We start from the raw sequence: 16,777 nt of genomic DNA on the forward strand, positions 1-16,777 counted from the left end.
ACTGTTAAAGTTCACATTTCATAAACTGACTACAATTTGCGTCTTTTCAACATGACGACCAAGACTTGACTTTCTAATAACCGCTTCCGCCCCCAAAAATCAGAGTTACAAGTACGACAAAGATCATAGTGACAAAAGAAAGAATACACATAAGAATAATATCATTGCAATATAAACATATCGGTGTGTCAAAGTACCTCTACATTAATGAAATCAAATCTGAACGTTGTCTCAGAAATACGTTAACTACCCCACAGAAGCACAGCAGAATATTGCTGGTATCGAGAGGTTGAGGTGAGGTGCCGTAATGGTTACGTAATTCAAGTACCCTACCCAAGAAAAAAAAAATCAAAACCACACCTTCTGCTGGAAAAGTTATGGCTACGGTGTTTTTCGATTCCGAAGGATTCTTGCTTGTGGACATCCTGCCAAGTGGAACCAACATAAATTGTGATGCATGTGTGACGACACTGAAGAAACTTCAAGCTCGACTGAGTCGTGTTCGACCACATCGGCAAAAGCAGGACGTTTTGCTGTTGCGCGACAATGCAAGGCCACAAGTCAGTCAAAAAACCACAAAACTCGGACGGACAACACTGAAACACACGCCTTACAGTCCTGATATGGCTCTATGTGACTATCATCTCTTTGGGAAACTGAAAGACTCTCTTCGTGGAACAAGGTTTGAAGATGATGACTCTCTTGTGCACGCTGCCAAACAGTGGCTCCAACAGGTTGGTCCAGAATTTTACCGTGCGGGTATACAGGCGCTGGTTCCAGGATGGCGTAAGGCAGTTGCGAGGGATGGAAATTATGTGGAGAAATCAAAATATTGAATAAAAATCTCTCGGTGTGCATGCCGCGTCAATTCAGAATAAAACTCCAAGCTTTCGACCACTACCTCCAGGGTCGTCGTCAGGGCTAAGACTGACTGTCGTGAACCAGCGAGGCTCCCACGTTTATATGCAAAGGACGGCTTCTGACTGGCTGGAATACGTCATAGCAACAGCGATATGGCGCGTAGTGAAGTGGTGCCCTCTACTTCCATAGATGTAGTTTCTATCACGCGTTGCTTGCAGCGCCATCCCTTGAATCAGGAGGTAAAGTTCGGGAAGTTTTTCTCTGGGATTTTTCTTTGTCCAGTGCACTCATCCAAGTGTTGCCAAGAGCATAGCCGTTGTCTCTGTTAAAGTTATTATCGCTAAGTCTAATTTCGACTACTTCCAGGATCACAGAGTCCCAGTAATTCGATGCGTAGGCTATTACTCTGGTTTCTTCAAATAAAATCGTATGCTTGTTAAGCAGGCTATGTTCAGCCACCGTTGATTTTTCCAAATACCTGTATTTCAGGTGGCGCTGGTGCTCGATGCAGCGGTCGGCAACGGTTCTTACAGACTGGCCCACGTAATTCTTGCCGCATTCGCAAAGTGGGAGCCTCGCTGGTTCACGACAGTCAGTCTTAGCCCTGACGACGACCATGGAGGTAGTGGTCGAAAGCTTGGAGTTTTATCCTGAATTGACGCGGCATGTACACGGAGAGATTTTTATTCAAGAAATAGGTCGCGAAAGACTTTGTAGCCAAATCAAAATATTGTTCCTAAAGGATGTATCTACACACTGTAAAACTTTCAAATATGTAGAATAAAAGATGGGATTTAAAAAAAATGGTGTGCATTTCTTTTGGTGTGACCCTCGTAAATAAAGTAAGCCAGAACTTACAACATAAACAAAGTGTACCAGTATCCCCATAGCCTACCTACTGATGTACCTACGTGTCTCCTGAACGCGAACAGATGTTTCCCCAAGTCGGCTTCTAACTATAGTACTGCTCTTCTGTGGGTAATTAGTGTTTGTCTTTGGCAGTTAACAACACTGACTTCATCTAATAGTTCTCTGATGTTCACATGTGTCACCACCTGCGTTCTCTGCTGCCACTGTATACAGGGTGAGTCACCTAACATTACCGCTGGATATACACTCCTGGAAATGGAAAAAAGAACACATTGACACCGGTGTGTCAGACCCACCATACTTGCTCCGGACACTGCGAGAGGGCTGTACAAGCAATGATCACACGCACGGCACAGCGGACGCACCAGGAACCGCGGTGTTGGCCGTCGAATGGCGCTAGCTGCGCAGCATTTGTGCACCGCCGCCGTCAGTGTCAGCCAGTTTGCCGTGGCATACGGAGCTCCATCGCAGTCTTTAACACTGGTAGCATGCCGCGACAGCGTGGACGTGAACCGTATGTGCAGTTGACGGACTTTGAGCGAGGGCGTATAGTGGGCATGCGGGAGGCCGGGTGGACGTACCGCCGAATTGCTCAACACGTGAGGCGTGAGGTCTCCACAGTACATCGATGTTGTCGCCAGTGGTCGGCGGAAGGTGCACGTGCCCGTCGACCTGGGACCGGACCGCAGCGACGCACGGATGCACGCCAAGACCGTAGGATCCTACGCAGTGCCCTAGGGGACCGCACCGCCACTTCCCAGCAAATTAGGGACACTGTTGCTCCTGGGGTATCGGCGAGGACCATTCGCAACCGTCTCCATGAAGCTGGGCTACGGTCCCGCACACCGTTAGGCCGTCTTCCGCTCACGCCCCAACATCGTGCAGCCCGCCTCCAGTGGTGTCGCGACAGGCGTGAATGGAGGGACGAATGGAGACGTGTCGTCTTCAGCGATGAGAGTCGCTTCTGCCTTGGTGCCAGTGATGGTCGTATGCGTGTTTGGCGCCGTGCAGGTGAGCGCCACAATCAGGACTGCATACGACCGAGGCACACAGGGCCAACACCCGGCATCATGGTGTGGGGAGCGATCTCCTACACTGGCCATACACCACTGGTGATCGTCGAGGGGACACTGAATAGTGCACGGTACATCCAAACCGTCATCGAACCCATCGTTCTACCATTCCTAGACCGGCAAGGGAACTTGCTGTTCCAACAGGACAATGCACGTCCGCATGTATCCCGTGCCACCCAACGTGCTCTAGAAGGTGTAAGTCAACTACACTGGCCAGCAAGATCTCCGGATCTGTCCCCCATTGAGCATGTTTGGGACTGGATGAAGCGTCGTCTCACGCGGTCTGCACGTCTAGCACGAACACTGGTCCAACTGAGGCGCCAGGTGGAAATGGCATGGCAAGCCGTTCCACAGGACTACATCCAGCATCTCTACGATCGTCTCCATGGGAGAATAGCAGCCTGCATTGCTGCGAAAGGTGGGTATACACTGTACTAGTGCCGACATTGTGCATGCTCTGTTGCCTGTGTCTATGTGCCTGTGGTTCTGTCAGTGTGATCATGTGATGTATCTGACTCCAGGAATGTGTCAATAAAGTTTCCCCTTCCTGGGACAATGAATTCACGGTGTTCTTATTTCAATTTCCAGGAGTGTATTTCGTAAACCACATCAAATACTGACGAACCGATTCCATAGACCGAACGTGAGGAGAGGGGCTAGTGTAACTGGTTAATACAAACCATAAAAAAATGCACGGAAGTATGTTTTTTAACACAAACCTACGTTTTTTTAAATCGAACCCCGTTAGTTTTGTTAGCACATCTGAACATATAAACAAATACGTAATCAGTGCCGTTTGTTGCATTGTAAAATGTTAATTACATCCGGAGATATTGTAACCTAAAGTTGACGCGTGAGTACCACTCCCCCGCTGTTCGATCGTGTGTATCGGAGAGCACCGAATTACGTAGGGATCCAAAGGAAACGGTGATGGACCTTAGTTACAGAAGAGACTGGAACAGCACATTACGTCCACATGCTAACAAAAAATGGTTCAAATGGCTCTGAGCACTATGGGACTTAACTTCTGAGGTCATCAGTCCCACATGCTAACACCTTTTTATTGGTCTTTTTCACTGACGCACATGTACATTACCATGAGGGGTGAGGTACACGTACACACGTGGTTTCCGTTTTCAATTACGGAGTGGAATAGAGTGTGTCCCACCATGTCAGGCCAATAGATGTTCAATGTGGTGGCCATCATTTGCTGCACACAATTGCAATCTCTGGCGTAATGAATGCCGTACACGCCGCAGTACATCTGGTGTAATGTCGCCGCAGGCTGCCACAATACGTTGTTTCATATCCTCTGGGGTTGTAGGCACATCACGGTACACATTCTGCTTTAACGTACCCCACAGAAAGAAGTCCAGAGGTGTGAGATCAGGAGAATGGGCTGGCCAATTTATGCGTCCTCCACGTCCTATGAAACGCCCGTCGAACGTGTACCTCACGCCTCATGGTAATGTACATGTGCGTCAGTGAAAAAGACCAATAAAAAGGTGTTAGCATGTGGACGCAATGTGCTGTTCCAGTCTCTTCTGTAACTAAGGTCCATCACCGTTCCCTTTGGATCCCTACGTAATTCGGTGCTCTCCGATACACACGATCGAACAGCGGAGGAGTGATACTCAAGCATCAAATTTAGGTTACAATATCTCCGGATGTAATTAACATTTTACAATGCAACAAACGGCAATGATTACGTATTTGTTTATATGTTCAGATGTGCTAACAAAACTAACGGGGTTCGATTTAAAAAAACGTAGGTTTGTGTTAAAGAACATACTTCCGTGCATTTTTTTATGGTTTGTATTAACCAATTACACTAGCCCCTCTCCTCACGTTCGGTCTGTGGAATCGATTCGTCAGTATTTGATGTGGTTTACGAAATATATCCAGCGGTAATGTTAGGTGACTCAACCTGTATATGTTTTGAAGTTCGGTACGCTGAACGCCACATAAAGAGCGGCTGTTCCGTGACCCTTTTGATAAGACACAGAACATTCAGTTTCCTAGAGTAAATGGCATGACGCCATTAATAAATATAGACCTTAATCAGAAGCATATAGCAAAGGTAGAATATTCAAAAATTTTAGGTGTGTCCATTGATGAGAGATTAAATTGGAAGAAACACATTGATGACCTGCTGAAACGTTTGAGTTCAGCTACTTATGCAATAAGGGTCATTGCAAATTTTGGTGATAAACATCTTAGTAAATTAGCTTACTACGCCTATTTTCACTCATTGCTTGCATATGGCATCATATAATCTGTTATTATCAACCAAACCCAATTCAAAAGTAATAGCAGTGTGCATAACTACAGTACTAGGAGAAAGGATGATCTTCACTATTCAAGATTAAATCTAACTTTGGCAAAGAAAGGGGTGAATTATACTGCCACTAAAGTCTTTTGTCACTTACCAAATAGTCTACATCTACAACTACATCTACATTTATTCTCCGCAAGCCACCCAACGGTGTGTGGCGGAGGGCACTTTACGTGCCACTGTCATTACCTCCCTTTTCTGTTCGAGTCGCGTATGGTTCGCGGGAAGAACGACTGTCTGCAAGCCTTCGTACGCGCTCGAATCTCTCTAATTTTACATTCGTGATCTCCTCGGGAGGTATAAGTAGGGGGAAGCAATATATTCGATACCTCATCGAGAAACGCACCCTCTCGAAACCTGGCGAGCAAGCTACATCGCGATGCAGAGCGCCTCTCTTGCAGAGTCTGCCACTTGAGTTTGCTAAACATCTCCGTAACGCTATCACGGTTACCAAATAACCCTGTGACGAAACGCGCCGCTCTTCTTTGGATCTTCTCTGTCTCCTCTGTCAACCCGATCTGGTATGGATCCCACACTGATGAGCAATACTCAAGTATAGGTCGAACGAGTGTTTTGTAAGCCACCTCCCTTGTTGATGGACTACATTTTCTAAGGACTCTCTCAATGAATCTCAACCTGGCACCCGCCTTACCAACAATTAATTTTATATGATCAGCCGGCCGAAGTGGCCGTGCGGTTAAAGGCGCTGCAGTCTGGAACCGCGAGACCGCTACGGTCGCAGGTTCGAATCCTGCCTCGGGCATGGATGTTTGTGATGTCCTTAGGTTAGTTAGGTTTAACTAGTTCTAAGTTCTAGGGGACTAATGACCTCAGCAGTTGAGTCCCATAGTGCTCAGAGCCATTTGAACCATTTTTTTATATGATCATTCCACTTCAAATCGTTCCCTACGCATACTCCCAGATATTTTACAGTAGTAACTGCTACCAGTGTTTGTTCCGCTATCATATAATCGTACAATAAAGGATCCTTCTTTCTATGTATTCGCAATACATTACATTTATCTATGTTAAGGGTCAGTTGCCACTCCCTGCACCAAGTGCCTATCCGCTGCAGATCTTCCTGCATTTCGCTGCAATTTTCTAATGCTGCAACTTCTCTGTATACTACAGCATCATCGGCTAAGAGCCGCATGGAACTTCCGACACTTAGTATCAAAAGTGTGACAGATAACCAACAAGTATTTTGAGAAGAAATTAAAAGAATTTCTGAATGACAACTCCATCTACTCCATAGTGGAATTTTTAGATATAAATTAAGAAAAAAAGGATAAAACCAAACAAAAAGGTTAAAAAAAATTAAAAATTAAAGGTTCTATATTAACTTAATTAGGTTGTTAAATTAACTTAATTATGTTATGTATTGGAAAATTTGACTCGTTGCACATCATTACGAAATGTCGTATTCATGATCGATGGAACTAGTATTAATCTAATGTAATGTGTGGGTGGTCAGGTGTGCGAGGGGGACCGCGTGGTGGTGGACGTGGAGAACCGGCTGGCGGGCCACAGCACGGCCCTCCACTGGCACGGCGCGCTGCAGCGCCTCTCCCCACACATGGACGGCGCCCCCGGCGTGACGCAGTGCGCCATCCCGGCCGCCACCTCCTTCCGCTACGACTTCGTCGCCGACACGCCCGGCACCCACTTCTGGCACTCGCACGACGGTGCGTACCGCTGCCTGCCTGCCTGCCTGCCCGCCTGCTTGCCTTCCTGCACACACTCAGCACACTGTGCGGGGTGGTCGCGCAAACACTTGTCAGCACGGGATAAAAAGTTCTATTTCAAATGTTGATGGTGTTGGGACAGCAACCGGCCACAAATTTACTTTCAGTTCCTTTATTCAAAGGGTACCGTTACCGGTTTAGAATCGTTGTGATTAATCCTCAGACGGTTTACACACTCTCCTTGTCACATGTGGTGTGTTTTTTTACAGATTAATTGTCCTAAAATATAAATAATACATAATTATAAAGATGCCACACGCAGATTAGTTGAAATAAGTGGTTCATGTACCGTTAAAACAACAGCTGATTCCTCAAACTGGCGGGGGGGGGGGGGGGGGGGGGAGGGGCTATCAATTACGGGGTCCCACAGGGTTCGGTCTTAGGTCCTTTACTGTTCTTGATATACATTAATGACTTACCATTCCACATTGATGAAGATGCAAAGTTAGTTCTTTTTGCTGATGATACAAGTATAGTAATAACATCCAAAAACCAAGAACTAAGTGATGTAATTGTAAATGATGTTTTTCACAAAATTATTAAGTGGTACTCAGCAAACGGGCTCTCTTTAAATTTTGATAAAACACAGTATATACAGTTCCGTACAGTAAATGGCACAACTCCAGTAATAAATATAGACTTTGAACAGAAGCCTGTAGCTAAGGTAGAACTTTCAAAAATTTTAGGTGTGTCCATTGATGAGAGGTTCAACTGGAAGCAACACATTGATGGTCTGCTGAAACGTCTGAGTTCAGCTACGTATGCTATTAGTATTAGGGTTATTGCAAATTTTGGTGATAAGAATCTCAGTAAATTAGCTTACTATGCCTACTTTCATTCACTGCTTTCGTATGGCATCATATTCTGGGGTAATTCATCGTTGAGTAGAAAAGTATTCATTGCTCAAAAACGTGTAATCAGAATAATTGCTGGAGCCCACCCAAGGTCATCCTGCAGACATCTATTTAGAGATCTAGGGATCCTCACAGTAACCTCACAGTATATATATTCACGTATGAAATTTGTTGTTAATAATCCAACCCAATTCAAAAGTAATAGCAGCGTGCAAATCCATAACACCAGGAGAAAGGATGATCTTCACTATGTAGGGTTAAATTATGACTTTGGCACAGAAAGGGGTAAATTATGCTGCCACAAAAGTCTTTCGTCACCTACCAAACAGCATCAAAAGCCTGACAGATAGCCAACTAACATTTGAAAATAAATTAAAAGAATTTCTAGGTGACAACTCCTTCTACTCATTGGCTGAATTTTAAATATAAACTAAGGGGAAAAAATTAAAACATTAGTGTCATGCAATATTTTGTGCAATGTAATATCTTGTACAGACATCCTTTATTAACCTGACACGTTCCACATGATAACGAAGTGTCGTATTCATGATCTATGGAACAACTATTAATCTAATCTAATGTAAATGGTTGCGTTACAGATTTTCGTTGAATGTGACTTACGTGAAATGTCGGTTTGGAGTGTTTGTTTTCATAGCATTCGTCCAACAGATGTGAATACATTCCCACTGCATTCTTATTGTTCCACACGTAAATTTTTCTCACTGAACACTTTAGGTTTGTTACTGAGACGATTTCTATCACGCGCCTCATGTTTTGATACATGCAAAGAGCTTACAAACATATCAGTATGAAAGATGCTATGATATATCGTAACATTTGACGATGATGTCCTATGTTTGGAATTGATCATATATTCATTTACGCAAGTGTAATGTCTTTTACACTAGTACAGGGACATTGATTTTTTGAGTTGATATTGTTACATTAATTATGAAGTATTTTTTTAAATATACATATAGTACTGCATAGGTAAATTTCTGGCTGGTTGCTGTTCCAACACCATCAACATTTGCCTTCAACAACAGCCACGATCTCCATCATGTCATCATATGACAAAATTTTGCATTAAGTTCTATTTCAACTTACCACGTCACATTCGGATAAAATCGCAAGGTTTCAATGACTGGCTCAATCTCCAAAATCCTACTTTTCCTCAAACCGCACAAAACGCCTCCTGATACCTCCTCGTAGCCCCCATCTGCACAAACCCCATACTGACACCTCTTTCGTACGCCCTTCCCTCCAATCTGCCTCACCTCATTGTTTGGCAAGGTCTTCATCCTCCCACAGTGCATCCATCAGCTCTTGAACTTGTGGCGTCACCGCCAGACACCACACTTGCTAGGTGGTAGCCTTTAAATCGGCCGCGGTCCGTTAGAATACGTCGGACCCGCGTGTCGCCACTATCAGTGATTGCAGACCGAGCGCCGCCACACGGCAGATCTAGTCTAGAGAGACTCCCTAGCACTCGCCCCAGTTCGACAGCCGACTTTTTTAGCGATGGTTCACTGTCTACATACGCTCTCATTTGTAGAGACGACAGTTTAGCATAGCCTTCAGCTACGTCATTTGCTACGACCTAGCAAGGCGCCACATTCAGTTACTATAATTACTATGTATTCTGAACAGATAATATTGTGAATCATGTACCGTCAAGAGCGACGTTCATCATTAAGGGATTAAAGTTAAGTATCAAACTAATTACGTCCGCTTTCTGAATTCTAATTCCTTGTCATGTTCCAGACCTCGCGTCAGTATAGTTCTTCCCTCCTCACGCCAGCCTGCGTGAGCTAAAACGCGTGCATTTCGGCCTTCCCTCGTAACGCGGTGCTGATAAGCCCAAACCACCCTGTCCAGTCCACCTCCTTCAGCGAGCTGATGATTCTGATACCCTCGCTCTCTATGCCGCACTACAGAAAATCTAATGATCCCTCCAAATCCACCTCAATCAGTTTACCTCACGGTTAAAAAAGGCTTTTCAAGATCAACGAAAAAAATGGTTCAAATGGCTCTGAGCACTATGGGACTTAATTTCTAAGGTCATCAGTCCCCTACAACTTAGTACTACCTAAACCTAACTAACCTAAGGACATCACACACATCCATGCCCGAGGCAGGATGCGAACCTGCGACCGTAGCGGTCGCGCGGTTCCAGGCTGTAGCGCTTAGAACCGCTCGGCCACCCTCGCCGGCTCAACACCTTCAAAACCAAGGCAGTAATTATAGGAGGAACCACCCACACTTTCCTCTTCCATGACTTCCGCCTAGAAATTTACTACCGTTCTAGCCAGTTAAGTAACACACTAAAATATCTTGGACTATCCATTAACTGGCAATTGATGTGGAAACCTTACCTGCTAACCATCCAACAGAAAGCCCGCAATACACTAAAACTATGAACAGGCCCAACTTGGCGATTACACTCCTCCACTATTCGCCACTGATCCCAACCATCGTCTGCTACGCAAATGTTGCATGGATTTCCACCCCACAAAAGTTGTATATGTCTCTCCAAATTCTCAAACTTCATGTGCTCCATACCACTTTCCATATCCGTTTATCTTCCCCACAAGAATCCTGTACCGTCTCATCAAATTCTCACCCTTCCTCACACACACATTGAACGCCTCTGCATCTCTATCTGCAAATTAGATTCCATTAATCTCATTGTCTCTTCTCTGATCACAAGCCCTGGTCTGCTGGCATGCTCTTACACAGACAGCCCTCCATCCCTACACCTACACACACCTACGCATACTCCACATCCTATCCAAACGCAACTTCAACCAGCTCCCTCTCTCTGGCAGTGGTATTTACTCCAATAGCTGTTGCTTCTACCAACTTTACTTCTTCCCCAGCTGTTCCACTCCACATCAGAGCTCCTCTCTCGTTTACCCTCTCCATCCATCCCTATCCCTATCCTCTTGTAATCACTATCCTACCCACAGATCACACTATCGTCACCCTCAGGCTTTCCCGCCATCTATGTTCCCACTATTGGTCTCACTTCCTACCTATTATCTCCATAGTTCTCCTACCTCACACACCCCTGTCTTTTAACCGCACCCATCAAGCCTATGGAATACATACATACTCTCCTCTCAGAATACTCATCACCGGTGCTGGTCCTTGAAATTTTAACTGAAGCTGCGGTGCTTCGGTGTTCTTTATCACACGAATTTCACCATTCTGTGATGTGTTTTTAAAATGTATATACCTTCGGTTTTTAGCCGTCTGTCTTTCATTTTTTAATTGAAAATAGAAAAGCAGCCCTAATGTTTGTTTCTAGTGCTCATTATATATTTTCTCATTCGCTGGGCTGAAGAGCGGAAAATTTTACTGTTTACAGCTGACCCCCACTCATATGCGGTTTGCAGGGTGAAATAACAATAAAGGGAAAAATGACTGCCTCTGCCATCATCGTCATGGCCTTAGTCTGACTGTCGTAAAACTGATTTTTTTTCGATTTCAAAAATCATTACGCATGTGACTGTTAAAAATGCACTGCCTGACAAAGCAAGGGGAGAAGGAAACGAAATGAATATCACAGACTGAGGCAGTTTGCAATTTCAGTGGTTACAGAATCAAGTCAAATTTAGAAAGAGCTTGTCCCTTTTAGCCCACTTATCAGTATGACGTTGCAGCTCCTTTGATTGGGAATGGAGTCTTAAAGTCTTTGTGTGCTCTCCTGAGGCAAGATGGCCCAAGGCTGTTGTAACTGATCCTTGGTATCCTGGCTTCTGGCAAGCTCGTCACACACATGCTCTTTTAAAGACAGATTTAGGGGTTTTGCTGGTCACGTGCGCACCTTAACATCACGCAGACAGTTAATAGAGACACATGCCGGTGCTGCCATGGGCAACAGCTCCATTAGCTGCCCGGGCCGACGTACGCGCGCGCCCCGCAGTGGGACTGTCTGATTTGCTGCTGATAATGTCATGTTGCCTATATAAGTGAGAAACCTTAAGAGCTCCGGGAGTCAGTGAACTCCTGACGACGATGGCGGAGATGGTCATCGGAAGCTCGAGGATTTTATTCGAATTGACGCGTCTTGAGAACCGCGAACGTTTTATTCGTGTATGCCATCGCGAAAGACTCCGAGGACACAAAAGACGAGTAACTCAGAACAGTGCTTGAGACAGTGCTGCAGAGGCAGCGCTCTCCAGCGGCACTGGTGGTGGTGTTGTGTGCTGCGCAGGCGTGCAGAAGCTGGAGGGCGTGGTGGGCGCGCTGGTGGTGCGGCAGGCGCGGTCGCGCGACCCCTGGCTGGAGGCGCGGCTCTACGACCACGACCTGCCGGCGCACGTGGTGGTCGTGACCGACTGGCTGCGCACCGCCGCCGACCACCGCCTGCCGGGGCTCCGGAAGCGGCGCGCCGGCCAGAACCCGGACGCCTTCCTCATCAACGGACGCGGCATCGTCACGGTCAGTGCCAAACGTGATGGGAAAGGACTTTTTTACGGTCCAATCGCCGGCATTTTTCTTGCAGCTCGTCTTTCAAACGGTCCAATTATGATGAACAATATGCACCTGTAATGCATCTCCGCCACACACCGTCAGGTGGCTTGCGGAGTATGGATGTAGATGTAGAAACGTCCCTTCCGTCCCTGCCGCACAGCTTCCGTAGCGTAGCAACGAGTCCTACTGCACGCTGTAGGCGGAATCCCAACACTCTTGGCGATGTACAGCGCACGAGAGAAATTACGAGGGGCGTTTGAAAAGTCCGTGCAAAAATAAAAACTACTTACGTGTTTGCGGTAAACCTTTTTTATTTTTCGACATAGTCTCCCTTTAGACTTATACACTTCGTCCAACGCTGTTCTAATTTGTTGATCCCTTCCGAATGATAGGAACTGTCCAAGACGGTAAAATAGCTATTAGTTGCTGCAATGACCTCCTCATATGAATAAAATCTTTGTCCCGCCAGACATTTCTTCAAACTGGGGAACAAACAGTAGTCCAAGAAAGCCAAGTCTGGAGAATAAGGGGGATGCGAAACGAGTTGGAATCCCATTTCCGCCGGCCGTGGTGGCCGAGCGGTTCTAGGCGCTACAGTCTGGAGCCGCGCGACCGCTACGGTCGCAGGTTCGAATCCTGCCTCGGGCATGGATGTGTGTGGTGTCCTTAGGTTACTTAGGTTTAAGTAGTTCTAAGTTCTAGGGGACTGATGACCAAAGAAGTTAAGTCCCATAGTGCTCAGAGCCAATCCCATTTCCATTACTTTTGCGACCACAACTGCTGAGGTGTGTGCTGGTGCACTGTCGTGATGGGAAAGGACTTTTTTGCGGTCCAATCGCCGGCATTTTTCTTGTAGCTCGTCTTTCAAACGGTCCAATATCGATGAATAATATGTACCTACACTCCTGGAAATTGAAATAAGAACACCGTGAATTTATTGTCCCAGGAAGGGGAAACTTTATTGACACATTCCTGGGGTCAGATACATCACATGATCACACTGACAGAACCACAGGCACATAGACACAGGCAACAGAGCATGCACAATGTCGGCACTAGTACAGTGTATATCCACCTTTCGCAGCAATGCAGGCTGCTATTCTCCCATGGAGACGATCGTAGAGATGCTGGATGTAGTCCTGTGGAACGGCTTGCCATGCCATTTCCACCTGGCGCCTCAGTTGGACCAGCGTTCGTGCTGGACGTGCAGACCGCGTGAGACGACGCATCATCCAGTCCCAAACATGCTCAATGGGGGACAGATCCGGAGATCTTGCTGGCCAGGGTAGTTGACTTACACCTTCTAGAGCACGTTGGGTGGCACGGGATACATGCGGACGTGCATTGTCCTGTTGGAACAGCAAGTTCCCTTGCCGGTCTAGGAATCGTAGAACGATGGGTTCGATGACGGTTTGGATGTACCGTGCACTATTCAGTGTCCCCTCGACGATCACCAGTGGTGTACGGCCAGTGTAGGAGATCGCTCCCCACACCATGATGCCGGGTGTTGGCCCTGTGTGCCTCGGTCGTATACAGTCCTGATTGTGGCGCTCACCTGCACGGCGCCAAACACGCATACGACCACATTGGCACCAAGGCAGAAGCGACTCTCATCGCTGAAGACGACACGTCTCCATTCGTCCCTCCATTCACGCCTGTCGCGACACCACTGGAGGCGGCCTGCACGATGTTGGGGCGTGAGCGGAAGACGCCCTAACGGTGTGCGGGACCGTAGCCCAGCTTCATGGAGACGGTTGCGAATGGTCCTCACCGATACCTCAGGAGCAACAGTGTCCCTAATTTGCTGGGAAGTGGCGGTGCGGTCCCCTACGGCACTGCGTAGGATCCTACGGTCTTGGCGTGCATCCGTGCGTCGCTGCGGTCCGGTCCCAGGTCGACGGGCACGTGCACCTTCCGCCGACCACTGGCGACAACATCGATGTACTGTGGAGACCTCACGCCCCACGTGTTGAGCAATTCGGCGGTACGTCCACCCGGCCTCCCGCATGCCCACTATACGCCCTCGCTCAAAGTCCGTCAACTGCACATACGGTTCACGTCCACACTGTCGCGGCATGCTACCAGTGTTAAAGACTGCGATGGAGCTCCGTATGCCACGGCAAACTGGCTGACACTGACGGCGGCGGTGCACAAATGCTGCGCAGCTAGCGCCATTCGACGGCCAACACCGCGGTTCCTGCTGTGTCCGCTGTGTCGTGCGTGTGATCATTGCTTGTACAGCCCTCTCGCAGTGTCCGGAGCAAGTATGGTGGGTCTGACACACCGGTGTCAATGTGTTCTTTTTTCCATTTCCAGGAGTGTATAATAGTTTTACAATTTTCCAGTTAGTTGATGAGGATTATCCCTTGCGAATAGCAAAAGACAGTCGCCATAACCTTTGCGCCCGAAGGACTGGTCTTCGCCTTTTTTGGTGCAGATTCTCCCTTGGTAACCCATTGTTTACATTGTTGTTTGGTCTCAGGAGTACAGTAATGTATCCATGTTTCATCCACAGTGACGAAATGACGCTTAAAGTCCTGCGGATTCTTCCTGAACAGCTGCAAACTATCCTTGCTACACTTCACACGATTCCGATTTTGTTCAAGCTTTCTCATGTCCAAATGTTTGTGCAAAATATTATCTACCCGTTCATTCGAGATGCCCACACCACTATCAATCTCAAGCATCTTACCTCTTCTGCCATCCATCACCATATCATGGGTTTTACCAATGAATTCTGGAGTCGTAAGCTACACAGGGCGTCCAGAATGTTCAGCATCACTTGTGCCAATATGGCCACTCCGAAACTTTAGAAACCACTTATAAACTGTTCTAATCGAAGGTGCAGAGTCACTGCAATGTTTAGCAAGCTACTCTTTAGTCTCCTGAGGCGTTTTGCCTTTCATAAAGTAATGTTTCATCACCACACGAATTTCTTCTTCGTCCATTTTTTGACAATCACTCGACTTCCTTGATTCACACGAATGCCAAACAGAAAGAAATAGACCGAAATGGCTGGAACTTGGTGTGCGTTTTTTCCAAAGATGCTACTAACTAAAGATGACACAGATACGCACCAGTGGTGCCATCTCTCGGACTTTGCACGGACTTTTCAAACGCCCCTCGAACATGATGTGCTCCACAGATTTAATCGGAATCGTTTGTTGATTGATCCACCTTTTTAGTCTACGCTGCTACACACATAAAAACAGTTTACAATAGGCATTCAATAAGTGATGCAACACATTGTTTTTATCGGCCAATTTCGGTTGAAAAAATACGGAATTTGTTATGGAACATCGTGAAATATTCCCACTTCAGCCCCTACGGTCTGTAATGGAGATGCGTTCCGAGCAGAGAACAGTTATTCAGTTTCTTCTGACGAAAAAGCCGAGGATCGCAGATTTTAATAGGCGCTTGCAGAATGTCTACAGAGAGCTGTAAGTGAACAAAAGCACGGTAATCCATTGGGCGAGGCATCTCTGATCGTGTCAACAAGATCGCGCCTACTCGTCCCGTCTCACGCGTGCCGTTCGGTCGCAGACAGCTGTGACTCCTGCAGTATTGGAACGTTAGGGCAGAGCGTTCGTCGCCACAGAAATGCAAACGAACTTCTCCGTGACAACGCATTAGCGGAAAGAAGTCTGCGCAGCCGGGAGCAGTTCACAAAACTTCATTGGACTCTTCTTCCTCATCCACCTTACAGCGTGGGTCACGCAACTGCGGATTTCCACCTGCGTGGGCCTAGAAAGGAAGCAGTGCGTGGGTGATGTGGAGGTTATTGATTCAGCAACACAGTGGCTCCGACATCGACCAGTACGCTGGTACCATGTGGGAATACAGGCCATCGCAGTGAGGCGGAATAAGGCCGTCGCACTGAACGGGGATTACGTTCAAAAGTAGGATTTTGTAGCGAAAAGATTGCGGAATAATATGGTGTGTTCGAGTCCTGAATAACACCAACCTGCTTTGAGAAAAAAGTGTCGCGTTACTTATGAATCCCCCAAGTAAGTAAGAATTGCCAGCTTCGTATTTTCCTGCGAGAGAGGGTCAAACAGTTCACTACCGCGAAGTCAATAATTAATGCTCTGTACCAGTCCAACTACTGTCAGGAATATTTCGAGATCCGAACACTGTATTGGAATATAATCAGCGCTAACAGTTTAGTTCAAACAATGGTTTAAATGGCTCTGAGCACTATGGGACTTTAAATCTGAGGTCATCAGTCCCCTAGAACTTGGAACTACTTAAACCTAACTAACCTAAGGACATCAGACACATCCATGCCCGAGGCAGGATTCGAACCTGCAACGTAGCGGTCGTGCAGTTGCAGACTAGCGCCTAAAACCGCTCGGCCACACCGGCCGGCTAACAGTTTAGTACACTGTCTCAAATTGGCTCCTAACAACTCCCACCAAAAATCACCTCAACAACAAAACAGTAACATAGTTCAAAGTCTGTAGGAAATAATCACACAAAAATATCATTCTCAAATTTTCTCGGGCACAAATGTACTTTATTGGTTTCTACGAAACCTCGAAAAATCCATCTTATTCACTG

General features: G+C 46.6%; 1 protein-coding gene across 1 annotated transcript in view; it reads left to right on the forward strand.

The window, feature by feature from the left end:
- LOC124606610 (L-ascorbate oxidase-like) overlaps positions 1-16,777 on the forward strand; it is a 134,920-nt gene that overhangs the window by 8,294 nt on the left and 109,849 nt on the right. The window contains exons 2-3 of the mRNA XM_047138595.1: positions 6,614-6,824; positions 11,958-12,184. Coding sequence (XP_046994551.1) covers positions 6,614-6,824; positions 11,958-12,184 — 438 coding nt within the window. The remainder of the gene's footprint in view (positions 1-6,613; positions 6,825-11,957; positions 12,185-16,777) is intronic.

Source organism: Schistocerca americana, chromosome 3 (genome assembly GCF_021461395.2).
Source record: "Schistocerca americana isolate TAMUIC-IGC-003095 chromosome 3, iqSchAmer2.1, whole genome shotgun sequence".
Taxonomy (NCBI): Eukaryota; Metazoa; Arthropoda; class Insecta; order Orthoptera; family Acrididae; genus Schistocerca; species Schistocerca americana.